Below are 20,111 nucleotides of genomic sequence, written 5' to 3'. Positions count from 1 at the left end.
TGTCAACATCTAATAAATAATGTGATAGGATTTTGATTGGAATTGAATATTCCCATGTTCCCCCTCCCATCCCCACTATTATTCAGCCTCCTTATATGAGAAAAAACACTCAGCATTTGTTTTGATGGGATTGGCTAAGTTCGCTTAGCATTATATTCTCCAACTCCATCCATTTACCTGCAAATGTCATGATTTTATTCTCTTTTATTGCTGAATAATATTTTATTGTGTATATATACTACATTTTAATTATCCATTCATCTACTAAAGGACATCTAGGTTGGTTCTATAGTTTAGCAAATTGTGCTGCTAAAAATATTGATGCAGCTGTGTCCATATAGTATGCTGTTTTTAAGTCCTTTGGGTATAGACCAAGGAGAGGGATAGCTGGGTCAAATGGTGGTTCCACTCCCAGTTTTACAAGAAATCTCCATACTGCTTGCCATATTGGCTACACCAATTTGCAGTCCCACCAACAATGTATTTCCCCACATCCTCACCAATGCTTATATTAGTTCATATTCTTAATAGTTGCCATCCTGATTGGAGTGAGATGATATCTTAGAGTACTTTTGATTTGCATTGCTCTAATTTCAAGAGGTGTATTTGTTGATTGATTGTATATAATATTCTGAGAAGTGTCAGTTCAGTTCCTTAGCCCATTTATTAATTAGATTATATTTTTTTGGTGTTTAGCTTATTGAGTTCTTTATATACCCTAGAGATTAGTGCTCTATCTGATGTATGGGGTAAAAATTTGCTCCCAAAATGTAGGCTCTCTATTCACTTCACTGATTGTTTCTACTGTTGAGAAAAACATTTTTAGTTTGGATCCATCCCATTTATTGATTCTTGATTTTAATTCTCATGCTCTAGCCTCATAGAATGAGTTTAGAAGTGCTCCCTCTTAAGTGCTCCCTATTAAGGAAGTCGAAGCCTAATCCAACATGATGGAGATTTGGGCCTACTTTTTTCTTCTATTAGACACAGTGTCTCTGGTTTAATTCCTAGGTCCTTGATCCACTTGGAGTTGACTTTTGTGCATGGTTAGGAGTTTAATTAAATTCATTTGCTTATGGATATCCAGTTTTCACACCACCATTTGTTGAAGAGGCTATCTTTTCTCGAAGTCATGTTCTTGGCACCTTTGTCTAATATAAAATAACTGTAATTATGTGGGTTAGTCTTTGTGTCCTCTAATTCTGTACCATTGGTCTATCAGTCTGTTTTTATGCCAATACCATGCTGTTTTGTTACTACTGCTCTGTAGTATAGTTTAAGGTCTGGTATAGTGATGCTACCTGCTTTACTCTTCTTGCTAATGATTTCTTGAGCTATTCTGGGTCTCTTATTTCTCCAGATGAATTTTATAACTGCTTTTTCTATTTCTATGAGGAATATCATTGGAATTTTTATTGGAATTATATTAAATTTCTATGAGGAATATCATTGGGATTTTGATTGGAATTATATTAAATTCTGCTTATCCAAGAATAAGGAAGATCTTTCAACTTTTAAGGTTTTCTTTAATTTCTTTCTTTAGTGTTCTGTAGTTTTCATTGTAGAGGTCTTTCATCTTTTCTCTTATGTTTATTGCCAAGGTTTTTTTTTAGGCTATTATATATGGGATATTTTTTGCTCATTTTCCTTTCAGAGGATTTGTCACTGAAATACAGAAATGCCTTTGATTTATGGGTGTTGATTTTGTATCTTGCTAATTTGCTGAATTTATTTACTAGTTCTATAAGTTTTCTGGTGAATTTTTTTGGGTCTTCTATGTAGAGAATCATATCATCAGCAAATAGTTCCAATTTGAGTTTTTCTTTTCCTATCCATATCCCTTTAATTTCTTTTGTCTGTCTCATTGCTCCGGCCAGTGTTTCAAGAACTATGTTAAATAGAAGTGATAAAAGAGGGCATCCCTGTCTTGTTGTAGTTTTTAGAGGGAATGCTTTCAATTTTCTCCATTTAGACTAATCTGGGCCTAGGGCTTAGCATAGATAGTTTTTATGATATTGAGATACGTTCCTTTTACCCTTCATTTCTTCTAGTGTTTTGAACATGAAGGAGTGCTGTATTTTGTCAAATTCTTTCTCTGTGCCTATTGAGATGATCACACATTTCTTATCTTTAAGTGTATTGATGTGATGAATTACGTTTATTGATTTCCAAATGTTGAACCAACTTTACATCCCTGGGATGAATCTCACTTGATTGTGGTGAACAATTTTTAATATGTTTTTGTATTTGATTTGCAAATTTTTATTGAGTATTTTTGCATCTATGTTTATTAGAGATATTGGTCTGGAGTTTTCTTTCTTTGATGTGTCTTTGCCTGGTTTGGGAATCAGAGTGATATTGGCGTCATAGAATTAGTTTAGAAGTGTTCCCTCTTTTTCTGTTTTGTGAAATAATTTGAAGAGTATAGGTATTAGATCTTCTTTATACGTCTTGTAGAACTCGGCTGTGTATCATTCCAGTCCTGGGCTTTTCTTGGTTGATAGGCTTTTGATGGCATCTTCTATTTCATTGCTTATAATTTATGTGTTTAAAATGTGTATATTATTCTAATTCAATTTGGACAAATCATATAATTCTATAATTTGTTGATTCCTTCAATATTTCCTATTCTATTGGATTACAAGTTTTCAAAATAATTTCTAATTATCTTCTATATTTCTATAATGTCTATTATGTTTTTTTTCATCTCATATGACAGTGATTTGAGTTTTCTGTCTCCTTCTCTTTGTTAGTATGGTTATGAGTTTGTCAATTTTATTTATTTTTTCAAAGAATAAACTTTTGGTTTTGTCATTTTTTTCAATTGTTTCTTTTGTTTTAATTTCATTGATTTCAGATCTGTTTTTAATTATTTCCTGTCTTCTACTGCTTTTGGTGTTGATTTGATCTTCTTTTTCTAGGGCTTTGAGATGTAATTTTTAAGTCATTTATTTGTTGACTTTTTCTTCTATTAGGGAATGAATTCCATGCAATGAACTTTCCTCTTAGAACTGCTTTCCTAGTGTCCCAGAAATTTTAATAGGTTTGTATCTGTGTTCTCATTCACCTCTAAGAATTTTTTAATTTCCTCCTTCATGTCTAGTACAACTCATTGTTCATTCAGTATCATAATATTTAGCTTCCAGGTGTTGGAATTTTTTTTTTTATTTTATCATTGATTTTTAATTCATTCTATCATTCCCTGATAGAATACAGGGTAGTATCTCTACATTTTCGTATTTGTTAAGTATTGCTTTGTGGCATAAAATATGGTCTATTTTAGAGAAGGCTCCATGTTCTACTGAGAAGAAAGGGTATTCACTCATTGAAGAATTAAATATTCTATATATGTCAGTTAAGTCTAAGTTATTGATTATATTACTGAGTTCTATAGTTTGTCTTTTCAGCTTTTCTTTGGAAGATATATCCAGTGGTAAAAGAGTTGTGTTAAAGTCACCCAGAATTATTGTGTCGGGGTCAGTTTGATTATTCAACTTGAGAAGAGTTTGAGGAACATAGTTGCTCCATTGTTTGGAGCATATATATTTATAATTGTTATGTCTTGTTGGTATATGGTTCCCTTAAGCAGTATGAAATGTCCTTTTTTATTCCATTTGATTAACTTTAGCTTAAAGTCTACTTTTGATATAAAGATGGAAACCCCTGCTTGCTTCCATAAGCCATTGCCGTGGTCTGGCTGGGCACAATTCACGAGCCACTTATCAAGCAGAAATGAACTTTATTTTTAGAACACACATGCCGCACCACACGAGCTCTTCAGGAATTCCCTCAGAGACCAACTGCCACCACCGGCTTCCGGTGAGCCTCTCAACCCCCACTCCTCCTGCTCTTGAGGCTGATTGGCTGGGTTGCCTGGGCGGAGCCAAAGGAGTCCCCCAATAAGCAGCTCCTTGGTCTGAAAGGGCAGGGAAACAGCCAAATAAGCATCACCACAGAGGAGCCAATCAGCTGGCAGCTGGAAGTTTGCTGGGGCCACAGTGAGCCAATTAGCTAGAAGTTTGCTGGGGCCTCTGTGAGCCAATCAGCTGGAAGTTTGCTGGGGCCCCTTCGGCTGTGGCTCTCAACAGGCCATGTGAGTGATATAATTTTTCCCAAACTTTCATCTTCAGTCTGTGGAGGTCTTTTCTTATGAGATGAATCTCTTGAAGGTAGCATAAGGTTGTGTATTTTTTTAAACCAATCAGCTAGCTAGCCTATATCTTTTTATTGGTGATTTTAGGCCATTAACATTCAGGGTTATTATTGAGAAATGATTTGTATTCCAAACAATTTTTGTTTATATTTGGTATTTAACTTGACTTGGTTTCTCTTTTGATTAAACTTTCCTTTAGTATAATACCTACCTCTGTTGATTTTTATTGTTGTTTTTCATTTCCTCTTCATAGAGCAGGTTTTCTAGCTGTAAATTCTTTTAAATTTTGTTCATCATGTAAGGTTTTTATTTCATCATCGAATCTGAAGCTTATTTTTTCTGGATACAAGATTCTCGGTTGGGTTTCATTTTCTTTCAGAGCTTGATATGTGTTGTTCTAGGATCTTCTAGCTTTCAGGGTCTGAATTGAAAAATCTGCACATAACCTAATTGGTTGTCCCCCAAGTGTTATCTGATTCCTTTCTTTTGTGGCTTTTAATATTCTCTCCCTATTCTGTATGTTAGGCATTTTCATTATAATGTGCCTTGGTGTGGATCTGTTGTGATTTTGTACATTGTACATTTGACATCCTGTAAGCTTTCAAATTTGTTTTTCCAATACATTCTTCATGTTTGAAAATTTTTCTAATATTATTTCACTGAATATTTTGTTCATTCCTTTGGTTTGGAACTCTATGCATTCCCCTATCCTAATAACTCTTAAATGTGATCTTTTTATGCTATCATATATTTCTTGAATCTTTTGCTTATGGCTTCTTACCATTTTCACTGGGTGTTCTATGTTCTTTCCAAGATTATGTATTTTTAAGACTATAATTTTAGGGAGCATTTCTATAGAGCATTTCTATTTATCAGAATTTTCTCTGATCATGTAGAATACCTGAAACCATAAGGAGAAGGCATAATGTTCCCTTCTAGTATGTGGCTGGCTTTTGTTGTTGCTTTGCTGTAAATGCCTATTGGCATTGATGATAGTTCTTATCTCCTCTTTGGAGAGCAAGAAGAAAGGAACACATTCTGCATTGTTTTCATAAAAAAAAAAGAAAAGATTATATATTTTGTCTTCGAAGTGGTCTAATCTGTTGGTGATACTTTCAACTGAACTTTTAATTTGGCTTATTGTTTCTTTCATTTCAAAGATCTCTGTTTGGTTTTTATTTAGAACCTTTACTCCCTATTGAAGTATTCTTTTGCTTTTTACATTTGTTTATGTAGCTGTTTTCTTAAATGATCTTTTGCTGCCTGTGTTTGCTCTCTTACATCATCTCTTAATTCACAGAACTTTTTAATTATGCACATCCTGAACTCTTTCTCTGTCATTTCATCTGCTGTGCTGGCCATGTATTCTAATAACATGGTATCTTGATTTATTTGGGGCACTTTCTTCCCTGTCTTTTCATGTTGCTACTCTGCCTTCCTTTCTAGATCTGTGGATTCAAGGCATTACCTGTTACTCTATAGGCTTATAATGCCCCTGTAGAGTAACAATACCTCCTTTGAGGGGAAGGACAATGTTAACAGATCCCAATATAAACAATTTACAACCTAAAATCAAATAGTTGCAATTAATATATTTACAGTTTGGTTACAAGGTACAGATATAGTGAATTCAATCATTATATATAATATAATCAGTAGGTTTGTAAAAGGGTTTACAGTTTCTGATGGTGGATAAAGAACTGGGGGTTAGGTGTGGGAAAAAGTGCAGAGGAAGTAGGAGGTGAGGATATAGAATTATTATATCTTAGTAAGTGTGAAAGAGAAATCTAAAGAAGAAGGTTAGTACCAGGAGAATAAAGAGGAGGTAATTTTGGATAGACAAGTAAGTGAGAAGACAGTAGAGTACATAAAACAAACACACATATATATTAAAAAAAATTTTTAAATGTTAAAATAGTAAAAATTGGAGGGATAAAAGCATGTATAACAAAACTGTAATGTAGAATTCATTCATCCCTGTCCTCAATATCCTAATTCATGCAACGTTCTTGGTTTCACAAAAGTTGGGGATGTGAGGGCAGGAAAATAGAGAGGGAGAAGAAAAAAAAAATCTTGAAGGAAGAAGCAAGGATCGTTTTTGTTGGATATCAATATCTTTCCTACTTCCCTTCTCCTCCAATAGTTGGGGTCATCTGTTGTTAGCTGGTATCTCTGCCTTCAGGATGGTGAAAGTAATCAGGGAGGGAGGGTTGGTCCTTGGTAGGGGGCATATGGAAGTGGGGTGTGGCACCTGTTGGTCCCCTAAGGGAGACTGCACCATAAGGTTCTCTTCTTGGGCCCACTAGTGGAATGTGAGTGCCTGGTCTCATCTCCTTATCTCACCTGAAGCCCTTCCAGTTCCTAGTCTCTGTGTTAGTCTCTAAACTGCATCACACTCACCCTCTCCCTTACTGATTACTAATCAGGGACCTTTTTCTTTTGGGGCTCTTGTGTGTGGAACTTTGTGGGTGCTGCACACCTGCCCCACTGATACTTGTTTTGTGTTGGGCAGTCACTCTGCCATGTTAGCATCTGCTGGGGAGAGGATAAGTTAGAAACTGGGTACCTGGCCACCAGAATTCCAAACTGGGAGTTGCCCCCACTAAAGATGGTGATGAAAGTGACCCAAGATGGAGGCAGTTGCTTTCATTGATGGGGTGTTTGGTCTGGTGGGTTAGCTGGGTGATGGTGTTGGATAATTAGCTCAGAGACAAGCTCTGTGGTGTGCAGTATGTGGCTGTTGGCTGTCTTTAGAGCCTGTGTGAAGTTCCCAGGTGAAGGCAGGCTACTGCACAAAAGGGACCTTATACATTGCCAGAGTCCTAACATGGAGGTGACTGGGGAGAGCCCCACATTGGTAGGTGGGTGTCCACATGGGATTTGCAGCTGGAGGTCCGGAACGTGGGTAGCTGCTGGATGTCCTGCATGGAAGCTGTGTCCAGGGTTCCTGCTGGGGTGGGTGGCTGAAAGTTCTGCATGGGTTCTGATGCCAATGGTCCCTCTCAGGTACAATGTAGACCTGCATAGACCAGTAGTTGAGAGACCTACTCGGATGCTGAGGCCTAGAGACTTGCACAGGCATGGTGGTTGTGATTCCTGAGTGGGAGCAGTAATATTGCTCACAGAGAAGCAGTATTCTCACTACTTGAGTTCCAGGTCACAGAATGACACATAATGCAGCCTCTCTCTGGCCCGCCATCTTGGATCCCTTGGCAATGCTTTTTGAGTCTTAACTCTCCGTGAACAGTTAGGAACTCTCAATTAACTTGTTTCTTTGTTCATCCAAGCTTTGATATTTTCCTTGTAATAGGTCATGTAGCATATTTTGTTATATATATATATATATATATATATATATGCTTAAATATTCCATTTTGGGAAGTATTAGAGTAAATGGTATTGTGTATTTAATTTCATCATCACTTGTTTGTGGCTGGTATATAGGAAAGTGAATGCTTTTTGCATATTAACCTTGTATCCTGCAGCTTTGCTGTAATCACTTATTCCAGATTTTTGTAGACTTTTGGTTTTTGTTTTTTGGATATTCTTCACAGATTAACATGTTATTTGTAAACATATTAAAATTCGTTTCATAAGTATGCATTTCTTTCTATATGGTGCCTAATTATATTTGCGAACACTGTCAGTACAATGTTGAAAAGCAGTGGTGAGAGGAAGAATCCTTGCCTGATCCTATCTTACAAGAAAGGCTTCTGGTTTCTCTCTGCAGAGGATAGTATCAGTTATAGGCTGCTTTGTAGGTATTTTTTTTTTAAATTTTAGGAAATTTTCTTCTATTCTTCATTTACTGATAGTTCTTTTTAAAAAAAAAAAAAGAAAGAAATATGCTGTTCTTTAAGGGCCTAATGTAATTATTTGAAAAGATGCTTTAAAAAAAAAGAGATAAGTGTTGAATTTTTAAAATGCTTTAACTGAATCTATTGATATAACAATGTAATTTTTCATCTTTATCCTTTGGTTTAATTCATGCCATTAATTGATATTTGAATTCTAAACCAGTCTTATGTATCTAGGCTATATATCAGTTGGTCATGGTGTGTATTATTTTTACATTATCAAATTGAATTGCTAATAGTTTGTTGAAATTTTTTGGAAACTGAAAGTGGAAATCCTCCTTATTCTCATTTAAAAGAACCTTAATAGTTTCAAATTCCTGAGTAAGATCTGTAATGCCCTGAAGGCTTGCTCTTGCACATCTTAGACTTTCCTCTTTTTCATCCACTATGCTTAGTTGTTCCCATTATTATTTTGTGACTATGTTACAAAACATAAACCTGATGCAGTATATCTATAATTTTATTTTCTGTCTCATTTAATCTTATTTCTCCATTTAATATCATAAAATAAGAAATAAATAAATGTTCTAATATTTTCAAAACAATAATGACAAAAGGATAAATAATTAGTTAATGTAACTACATCATAACTCTTGAAAACATATCCCAAATCCCAAGCAAAATGTGAGAGAAAATTGAGTATTAGGTAAATGGAAAAAAATTGGTTTAGAAGTGTGGAAATAAATGATAAATTTATCTTCAGTGAAACAAACTCACTGAACTGATATATTATTTTTGTCAATTATCATTTTTCCAACTTTCCCATGTATCTGAACCTTTTTGTTGCTGTTGTTGCATCTTCTTGACCATAGTAATGTGATTGATCTATTGGCATATTTACAGATATAAACTTGTGGGAATTCCCAGTGAAAGTGATTAAGGAGGACTCAGTCTTGGATCCTTCCAGGGCAGGACTCCATGGTTAACTTGGTTTCATAGTATAAAACCCACAATGATCCTCATCCTCGTCAGGTAAAAAAAAAAAAAAAAAAAAAATGCTGTTCTTTAAGGGCCTATTGTAATTGTTTGAAAAATGCTTCAGTAAGCTTAAATCATTATCTACATGAAGTGCAACAATGCTGTCTCCTAATCTATAGCACAGCACAAGTATTTGTCTATACTAACACTAACAGAGACTCACTACAGAAATAAATAGCAGTTATTAATAAAGTTACTGGAAGAAAGAGAAATGTTCCTTGTAAAAAAAGGTTAGTTGCCTTCTTCCTACATGAACATGTGATTTCTTTGCCTTTTTGAGAAATTATGCTATAATGGAAATTTTTAATTTTTCTATTTTTAATATGGAATTCATTTGAAATTCATCTACACTGCTGGTAATAATTTTCTGCAAATGTTAGAAGATTCTGGAGACAATGAACTGACATAGATGTATTGCTTTAAATATATACTGAAAAAAGACCAATTTTTTTCCTCATGTATGCTGGGTTGAAAAGGGATTTCCATCTACTAATGAAATAAAACATTCTCATTCAAACTGTAGACAAGAATCCAAAAGTAATACTTTTAAAATTGATAGTAAAAACTAGAATTTGCAATTGTTTGAATTTTTTATTACAAAGGAAATTGTATCACTTGAAGTCACAAGAATTAAAATGTTGTGGAAAACTGTGGGTAGATAGTGGCTGGTCAGTTTGTAAATGAGAGTTGTCACGAATAAATTTAAAAATTAAAGAAATGAATTCTGCAACTATGGTCAAGATTTGTGCTTCATTTGGAATAGTAGAGGTGACAAGAGGATTTCTCAATCAGCATCAAAACTCCATCCACTGAATACGTAACCCTGGTGCAGACTCAGCTTTAATGAGAACGTGACACTCTGTGATTACTGGAAGTTTACCTATTTTGGTTGATGTTACAGAAGGTAGGTGCTATGTACACACTAGTTGGTTGAATAAAAAATAAATAAAAGATTGAATGCAGAACATACCTTTTTTCAATATTTCCCTTTATTTTAGAGATTGTGGTAATCACTCTGGTCTCTGAAGTTAGCATCTACTAAATAGCAGATGCAAATACAGTGGTAGAAAATCATTATGAATATTTGAGTGAAAGACTTGAGCAGATGAGCATGGATAATTGTTAAGAGATGAATTGAGGCAGTTAGCAGGAGCATGTAAACTAAAGTCAGGGAAGCCATGATTATAGGTTGAGCATGTGATAAAAATCCTGTAGGAATTTGAACAAGTGAGTGATTTGATCTGAGTAAGATTAAATATATAATTTGTGTTGCTTCCAGAAATTGGCTTCCTGGGGTCCAAGATGAAAATAGGTAGAACTGAAAAGTGCCTTTTGCAGTAGATCAAGGATGTATTTGGTTGCAATGAGAATTATCAGATTTATAATATATCAGAAATGGAGGGTCCTAGTACAAGGCAAGAGAGTTTCTTAAGTGTATGAATAAATAGCATGAAAGGAATAATTGATGGATATCCATTATGTGTCAGAATGTCAGAATAGGGACTAAAAAGTTATCTAGAAGGAAATATCATTTTATTAGATAAAGAAAACCTCGGAAGGAATAGATTCATCATGAAAAATTAAAAATTCACTTTTGTAAATACTAAATGGACATCTAGTTGGAGATGCGAAGTAAATAGTTGCAGATAACTTTTTAAATTAGGGGAGAGACAGTGGTGAGGACAACAAATTTCATCATTCATTGAGCATTTTCAGGTTAGGAAAAGGGAGAATGTTTAAGCAAAGACCCTAAAAGGAAGGTTCAGTAACTTGGTAGGATATTTGATAGTGTGATGGCTATTGGTCACACATTTTGTCACATGAAACAACTTTTTTTATTTAATTTTTTGTTCCTTTCCTCCCTACTTACTTTTTCCTCAAATATATGTTGAGATCTTAACCTCCATTAGCACATAATATGAATTGTGTGTGTGTGTGTGTGTGTGTGTGTGTGTGTAGGATCCTTGCAGAAGTTGACAAGTTAAATTAAGTTCATTAGGGTTGTCCTTGATCTAACAGGATTGATGTTCTATTAAAAGGAAAAATTTGGACGTAGGGAAGTGATACATGAACACAAAACTTGTATCTGTGAATCAAGGAGAAAGGATCTTTGCTTTTCCTCAATGTCTTGCAAAGCAAGTAATACAGCACAGATTTTGAATCTGAATTCATTGCATGCCAAATTCTCAAACAACAGATTCCTTTAAATTAAGTACTTTTTGTTTTGTTCTTGCTTTTCTACATCTTTACCATGGTGGGAAATCTGCTCATTTTCATGAACATAGCCTTCAGTAAGACCCTAGGCTCACCAATGTTAGGAGGTGCAATGATTAGCTCATGAGAGTCTTGATCTAATCAGTGGAATAATCCACTGACATGGAGGAACTGGGAAATAGCTGTAGGCAGGTAGGGTGTGACAGGAAGACATAGGTTTAGTTATAGCAACACAAAAGCTGACTAAAACTGACCTCACCAGGAAAGCTCCTAGACTCTCACTATTAAAGATGATGTCAGTTTTTCTTTGCTTTGAAAATGCTCTTTTTTTGAACTTTGGAAACTTTTCTTCTATCCATAGTTTACAGAATGTCCTTATAGTGAAGGTGTGTAGAATTTTATTAAATATATTTTCTGTAAATATTGATATAATCCTGTGATTTTTTTTATCCTATGGTATGATGGAGTAGATTAATTGATTTTTGAATGTTGAACCAGGCTTGTTTATCTGAAATAATTTCAGTTAGTAGTGATGCGCAATTCTTCTTCCACTTTGTTGTATTTGGTTTGCTAATTATTGAGAATTTTTGCTGAGCTAACAGGAAGTCCTCTTTACTCTCATTTGGAAAGAGCTTTAAAAGTAATCCAAATTCCTTAATAAGATCTATGATGTCACTCCAGACTTTGGTTCTTGCTCATATCTTAAAAACTTCACATTGTTATGTCCTCTCCCTGTCTTCTTCCCTTCAGGTTCGATGACAGCACAGCATCTTGAAATCGCCCAGGTCTCTTCCACATTGCATCATCCCACATGTGTCCGCGTGCCCAGAGGGGCAACTGACTTCTCATCCTTGGACTTTAGTTTAAATATCACATTTAAAAAGGCCTTATCCAATCACTTTATTCAAAATTATGTCACTCACTTTTTTTTTTGTCACAAAAACCTATTATCCAACCAGAGATTGAAGCTCCTATTTTTAGTTACTATTATTTTGTGGCTCTACTAGAAGATGTAAAGCTGATGCAGTTAGGATTATATTCTTATTCTTTTCTTATGTTTTATTAACTATTTTATCATCATCTAATGTCATGTAATTTGAAACCAAATAGTCAAATAGATGCTCCTTAGTTTTGTAGAAAAACAAAGAATAAATAGAATAAGTATATAAATAACTAGTTACTACAGCTGAATAAATCTTTTAAATGTATTTAATCTCAAACTCATAGGGAAAAAAATAAAGATTCTCTAAAGAGAAAATGAAAATTGTTCTGGCACAGAAAAGGAATAAGTGATAAATTCAATCTCATTGAAATAAACTAATGGGGCTGATATTTTATCTTAATTATCTGTGTCATGATGTTTCTGAAACTCTTTTTCCTGGTTATATCCTTGTTACTCTAGTTATGTGTTTTTTGTATTGCATCTTGACACATAAATGTTATTTTAAGAGTATATGGAGATCCCCAGGGAGTGTAATTAAGCAAGGATCAGCTTGGACATGTTCCAGCTTCAGGGATTCATAATTAACGTGTTTACGGTATAATATCTTTAGTGATCTTTGTCCATGCCAGGTGAAAGCAACGTTCTCTTAGTAACAGTTATTTTTTTTAAAAAAAATATGGTTCATTATTCTTAAACATTTGAAAAGGCTCAAGAATACTCTATCCATATATGAAGCACAAGTGTTTGGCATTACCAGGACAAGAGGAAACAGATTAAAAAGATGAATGGTATTTATTAAAGTTACCAGAAAGGACCTAGAAAACTTTTTTTTTAATGCTAGATATGATATTCCTATGTTGAAATTATTTGTTTGCATTTTTAGTTAAGCATCTTAATATGAAAATTTTAATTTAATTCCTTTGAACACTACCACAATCGCTCATTATTTTCACTTGAGAGAAAATGGATAAACATGATTGTGTGACTTTAAATATATTTTCCAAGAATAAGAAAGCTTTTATTTTTCTGTGTTCATGCTGGATGGAAGAGGGACTACTCAATATTTCTGAGTGAGACAAAATTTCCTCCTTCAAATTGTAGACAAACTCCCAAAGGTAAAACTTTATAGTGAGTAGCAGAAATCAGACTTGGAGATTGTGTGAATATTTCATTACACAGGAAATATATCTCTTGAGTATGAAAGAAAATGTGGATAAAAACCTCTAGAGGCTGAAAGTGGCTATTCAGATTGTATAAGATCACCACAAATATATTCAAAAAATGAAAATTTATGTTAGAAGCCATGTTATATCTTCAATACTTTTGCTTCCATCTGGGAAAGTAGAAGGCCCAAGGCAAAAAGCTGATTCCTCATTCAGCATGGACATTTCTTTCCTGTAATGACATGAATCTAGTGTAGACCATGAACTATAATGAGCTAGTGGATACTCAGTGATGGCTGGAAGTTCACCTCATGTGAACAGTGTGACTGGAATAGTATTCTATGAACACTTGTTGGTTGGAAAAATGAAAAGACTGAATGTATCATACACTTTAGTACAATAATCACTGTTACTTCCAAATTTGTGATGTCTGCTTCTGGTCTCTGAGATTAACATCTGTCCAAGAGCAAATGGTAGAGGTGGCAGGCGGCTCTTGCAGTTGACAGGGGATGTAAGGGGATGGAATGAGAATGTTCACATTTAGAAGATGTTATAAATACAAAGCCAAGAGGACTTAATGAATGTATAAATAAGCAATGTAAGAAGAATAAAGGAAGGTTGAACACTGTCAGAATTTGACCTGAAGGGTAAGACAGAAAGAAGTACCCTTTAATTAGCAAAATCTAGAATTTAATCTAGACAAAATCTAGAATTATTGTGAAAAATAAAATATTTACTTTTAAAAATACTAAAAGGATATCTAAGTGAAGATGTCAATGAAATAGTTGCAGATACCAGCTTGAAAACTAGGAGATGTGATACTGTTGAAGATACACAAAGTGTTGTAGGTATTTATAGATTAGGGAAACATGGAATATTCACCAAACACTCCAGATTTTAAGGATTTGGCAAGCTGAGAATGTGGTAATTACTGTTTTTTTCAGTTTCTCATATGAAATTTTTATGGTTTTATTTTGTCCTACCATATAATTTCTATGTTGATGTCCTACCTACTTAAAGTACCACAGCTTTGTTTGGAAATAGGGAGTTTATAAAGGCCATCAGTTATAAAATTGTATTAGGTTGTTTCAATCCCATGTAACTGGTGTTCTATTGGAAGAGAAAATTTGAATGCAGGGAGAATGACACATGAACACAAGCTGGACATCTTCAAGCCAAGGACAGAGCTGGACTTTCCCTCATGGTTTTCTGAGGGATCCACCTCTGCCCATACCTTTATTTTGAATGTCTAGCAGCAGGGCTCTGAGACAACATGTTCATCTTCAAAAAAAACAGTAGCTCTAGCAGATAAAGATAGTTTTGGGTGCCAGGAAGTGGGTGTTACCGCAATAAATGTCTACTATAAAAAAAACCAGCTTTGTGTGACGAATGGATACATGTTGGGAGATGTTTGAGAATCATCATAGAAAGAGCCCAGATGGCCTGGAAGAGTTGGTGGGTAGAAATGTGAACACAGTTAGGTGATGCTGGTGAGGGCTCAGCAAGGAAATAGGAGAGCAGTGGAGATGGGATGTCCTTTGGAGAACAGAGACATCACTGTGAGCACAATGTTCCTGGAAATATGAATGGAAAGATGCTTAGGGGTGACATTTCCAGTGCACCTGAGGGCCAAAGAAAGTGTAGGAAGGGCATCATTTTCTAAAGTCTCAGTACCAATATTGATACAGTGATGGTGGTTTATAGTCTTCCATTAGTAATTGATTTTATCCATTCTTCATATGAAAATTATTAGTATTATTATCAGTATTACACTCTATAACTTTTATACATAATGCAACTTTCCATCCTTCTAATTATTTCACATTTTAAAATACATATGAATAGTAACTTTCTCTGAAACAATTTTTCAAATCTCAACAGGTTTAGAATTGAAGCACTGTGAATCTATAGCATGGAATCAATAAACATTTTATCAGCACATTTTTCAATTTGATCTTTAAAAGTTGAATCACATAGCTACATATCAAATCACTTAGGGAAATAAACCTTGTGTTATTTTACTTGGTAATCCAGATATCTACCACAGGTAGTCTGACACTAGTAGAGCCTTAAAACACACATGGCAGATGAATAAAAGTGCTATGATGTGTCTGAGGATTTTTTCATTGTTTTACAGGTAAACTACTTTATCCTCTGAAATCTGCATCAATGAAAGAACAGATGGAGCATAGAAACAATGTAACTTACTTTGTCCTCTTGGGCCTCACACAAAATCCAAAGGAACAGAAAGTACTTTTTGCTATATTCCTGTTCTTTTACATTTTGACCATGCTGGGGAACCTGCTCATTGTCCTAACTGTAACCTTCAGTAAGACCCTGGACTCCCCATTGTACTTCTTTCTTGCTAACTTATCATTTTTGGATATCATTTATTCATCAATCATTTCCCCAAAATTGATTTCAAATTTGTTCTTAGGAGAAGTTATCATATCTTTCAAGTTTTGCATGTTACAGCTCTTTGCTGAACACCTTCTAGGTGGGTCAGAGATCTGTCTTCTCTTGGTGATGGCTTATGATCGTTATGTGGCCATCTGTAAGCCCTTGCATTATTTGGTTATCATGAAGCCACGGGTGTGTGTTTTGCTGCTGGTAATTTCCTGGGTTGGAGGTTTTCTGCATTCAGTAATTCAGCTTGTCACTATTTATGGGCTCCCATTCTGTGGCCCCAATGTCATTGACCACTTTATGTGCGACATGTACCCCTTATTGCAACTTGTCTGTGTTGACACCTATGTCACTGGCCTCTTAGTGATTGCCAATGGAGGGTTGATGTGCTCAGTTGTGTTTCTGCTCTTACTTGTGTCTTATGCTGTCATCTTCCACTCTCTGAAGAACCTGAGTCAAGAAGGGAGGCGGAAAGCTCTCTCCACCTGTGGCTCCCACATCACTGTGGTTGTCTTCTTCTTTGTCCCCTGTATTTTCATGTATGCAAGACCAGTGAAGACTTTCCCCATTGACAAGTCATTGACTGTGTTTTACACAGTCATAACCCCCATGTTGAACCCCTTTATCTATACCTTGAGAAACTCAGAAATGACAAATGCTATGAAGAAACTTTGGAAAATAAATCACATAAGGTAGGAATCATTGAGTCTCCCACTACAAACAGAAATATTTCCCTATTTAACTGTCTCTTTAGGATACATTATTCATTTCAAACTTAAAATCGATACTGATTTAATAAGGGATTTTTGTTAAGCATAATTAAAGAATAAATTAAAAGTCTGACATATTTCCCCAGTGTATTTTTCATTCTATAGTGTCTTGTTTATCAAGGGACCTAGGAATTTATGGTGCACATATACTATAAAGTCAATAGAAATATCCTATCTATTTATTAATAAAATTTTTATAATATTACAAGGATATTTATTTAATTTTCACTGTATTTTAGTAACTATGTTGTCACTTCTCATTTTTAATTTTTTATACATTTTTTATTAAAGTAATTTAAGTGCTATATGTGTTTTATTTTCATTTTATTTTACTAGCATTACATTAATAATTTTAGTTCAGTAGTTTTATTTTTTAATACAAATATGGATAAATAATAAGTATGAATATTACAATGGAGCCCTTGCAAGATGATAAATCTGAAAACAAGATATGATGAATTCCTCACCAGCATCTCCCAGTCCTGTTACCAGATGCAGGTACTGTGTTTCTATGGTTCTTCAAGTTAAGACAGCTTATCATTTGCACAACCTGGGTCAACTTGGTGGACATTATGCTAAATGATATAAGCTGGACATAGAAGACAAATACTGTGTGTTGTCATTTATATGTGAACACTAAATCTTTACACTTACAGAAACATATAGAAGAATGATGGTTGTCATGGCTGGAAAGTGGGAAACTAGATATGTTGGTCCAAGAGTAGCAAGTTTCATATACAAGTGAAATAATTCTGGAGTTGATAGCATGGTAGCTATTGTGACTTTTGCTGTATTGTATACTTCTGATAATAGGATAGATCTGAAGTGCCCTACCACAAAAAGATTAAAGAAAACTTAAGTCATGTGACATCATGGGTGTGTTAATTATAGTCATCATTTCACAATGTATGCATATATCAAAATATCATGTGGTAAACCCAAAACATGTATGATTCTTATTTGTCAGATATCAGTAGAACTGAAAAAAAATTTAAAAAACAAGTTGATACTACTATTACTGCTAATATATGATTACTATTCTATGTGGTTTACTATTTTTTGCAGTTCTTTTTGACTATAAGTTCTATTTTACTAGAGATTCACAGTTGGATTGTTATGTTTCAAAATTATTAGGTTGTTCATTTTTCTTTGTTTTTATGTCATCAACTTTATAAAGTTATACTTATTGGGTGACTCCTTTTCAAATTTAGGTATTGCTTCTTTCTTCTTTCTTGGTTTTCCTGCTATATTCTTTAGTCATTTTCATAATCATAACATTTCTTTTATTTCAAATTCTAACACTGTTAATGAATTTCTCTTGGTGAGCCCAATGGGCTGCCACATCCATTAAAATGTGAAATAATGGGATACATCACAATTTGTTTTAATTGAAATTATAAAATCTTGTATTGCTGTATGTATATACATGTCTGTATAATCAATGTGATTCTGCAACCTGTACACTCAAAAAAATGAGAGATTATACACCATTTAATTCAGATGTATGATGTGTCAAGGTCATTGTATTGTCATGTTTAACTAATTAAAAAAATCAAAATTGTACATTTTTTCTAAATATTTTTGAGTTATTTAGAAGATTAATAACTTTTACCTTTATATATATTAAAGTGATCAATTTTTATATAGGATTTTATTGTACTAAACTATCTTAGCATTTGTAGACTAAATTATTTTACATACATTGTTTTCTAATATCAAAGGATTCTTATGGTTCTTTTCAAAGGTTTTTTGCATTGATTTTTATAATTTAAGATAGTGTATGTACATCTATTTATTCAACACTATTTTGGAATATTATATACCATAATTTTGATCATATTTCAAAAATTTACCCCAATTTTCTGATTCCTGTCACACTTAATGTTCAAGTACAACATTTAAGGTTAGCACTGTTGACTCACTTTTCCATATATTATACTTTTATTTTTTATTACTTGTTTCTCTCTAGAGTATAATCTACTGATTAATCCTTGGCACCTATAATTGTGCTGCCCACAGTAAATAATTATTGAAAGAGTGCTGTATAGAGATTCTTCTATCATTTAAAATAATTTATATTCTTTTTTAAAAAATATTTATTTTTTAGTTCTTTTTTAGGTGGATACAGTATCTTTATTTTACTTTGATGTGGTGCTGAGAATTGAACCCAGTGCCTCACTCATGCTAGGTGACCGTGCTACCACTTGAGCCACATTCCTAGCCCTAAAATAATTTATATTCTGAGACAACTTAAGTAGCATTCAGATGATATTCTCTTTGAAGTTTATGAATAACAATCACACTCAGCATTTATAAAATGCTTTTCCTTTTCAGGGCTTGGTCTATGCATCTTATGTGGGTTTCTTTATGTAACATTCCAAGTATTAATTCCTCCAATAACATTATGAGGTGGGTACTCTTGTTAGACCCATTTTACAGTTCCACAAGCAAGGGCTCATGGTGGTTGAAAATCCTGTGAAAGGTTATGATCATAGAATGTTTAGACCAAATATAAGAAGTCTGGTCTGTGCACAGGTGTGGCAAGTTTTGTAATCTGGTAATGACAAAGCCTTCAGTCCTATTTTCATATATTGAGTAAGCATCCATTGATTCTTTTATTTTTTGTGGTGTTTTAGTTCTGTATTTTTCATATATAGTTGTTTGTTTAAAAATATCTTAAGTTTGACATATTTTTAAACTCAGATAAAAGTTGGAAGACATCCTGGGACACTTCTCCCAGATTCCCCAAGTATTGAAATTACTTCACATTCACTTGTTATTTTCTTTACTATATTTTTGTATCAGTAAAAAATATATATATACAAATATCATTATATATGTACATATATCATTATAGACATAGCAATATTATTTTTATTGTTCATTTCTCTTGGTCATTTATTTTATTTTTTCTTAAAAGCTGATGAGTCAATTACAGATATGATGACCCTTTTTTCTTAAAATACTAAGCCTTTCTAAAAATAAAGACAATTATTGAATCACCACATCACAGTGCAAAATTAAGAGACAATACTATTATACAATCCATACAGTTTATTGCCACTTCACCAACTGTCCCTCTTTGTGGCAAAAGAGATTACAAGGTCACACATTGCATTGTTTTGATTTTTTTTATTTTTATGTATTCTGATTAGTTATACATGACAGTAGAATGCATTTTGACACATTATACACACATGGAATATAATTTCTTGTTCTTCTGATTATACATAATGTAGAATCCCACCTTTCGTGCTATCATATATGTACATATCCAGTTCATTCTACTAACCCTCACACCCCACCTCCTCTTCTCCCTTTGCTCCCCTCTGCATAGTCCAAAATACAGCTCTTATTCCCCAACCCTCACTCTGCCACTGAGCTACAAACCCAGCCCCTGTATTCTTGATAATTGCCATTCTGACTATAGTGAGATGAAATCCTAGAGTAGTTTTGATTTTCATTTCTCTAATTGCAAGAGATCTCTAGTATTTTTTTCATAAATTTGTTGATCAATTGTATTTCTTCTTCTGTGAAGTGTCTGTTCAGTTTCTTAGCCCATTTATTGATTGTGGTTTATTTCTTTGATGTTGAGTTTTTTGAGTTTTTGTACATATGCTGGAGATT

The 20,111-nt window shown here is 33.9% G+C and overlaps 1 protein-coding gene and 1 non-coding gene across 2 annotated transcripts; both read left to right on the top strand.

Moving 5' to 3' along the window:
• Positions 1 to 4,980: 4,980 nt before the first annotated feature.
• On the top strand, positions 4,981 to 5,200 carry LOC143393283 (small nucleolar RNA U3). The gene has a single exon (XR_013090579.2). It is a non-coding gene; the product is annotated as a small nucleolar RNA U3 (small nucleolar RNA).
• Positions 5,201 to 15,486: 10,286 nt separating this feature from the next.
• Positions 15,487 to 16,410, top strand: LOC143390341 (olfactory receptor 4A47-like). The gene has a single exon (XM_076842781.2). The coding sequence runs from the start codon at positions 15,490 to 15,492 to the stop codon at positions 16,408 to 16,410; it is 921 nt and encodes a 306-aa protein (XP_076698896.2). The 5' UTR covers positions 15,487 to 15,489.
• The last annotated feature ends 3,701 nt before the right edge of the window (positions 16,411 to 20,111 follow it).

Source organism: Callospermophilus lateralis, chromosome 2 (assembly GCF_048772815.1).
Source record: "Callospermophilus lateralis isolate mCalLat2 chromosome 2, mCalLat2.hap1, whole genome shotgun sequence".
NCBI lineage: Eukaryota > Metazoa > Chordata > Mammalia > Rodentia > Sciuridae > Callospermophilus > Callospermophilus lateralis.
Note: the sequence above shows the minus strand (reverse complement) of the source record. Positions and strands in the feature narration are given on the sequence as shown.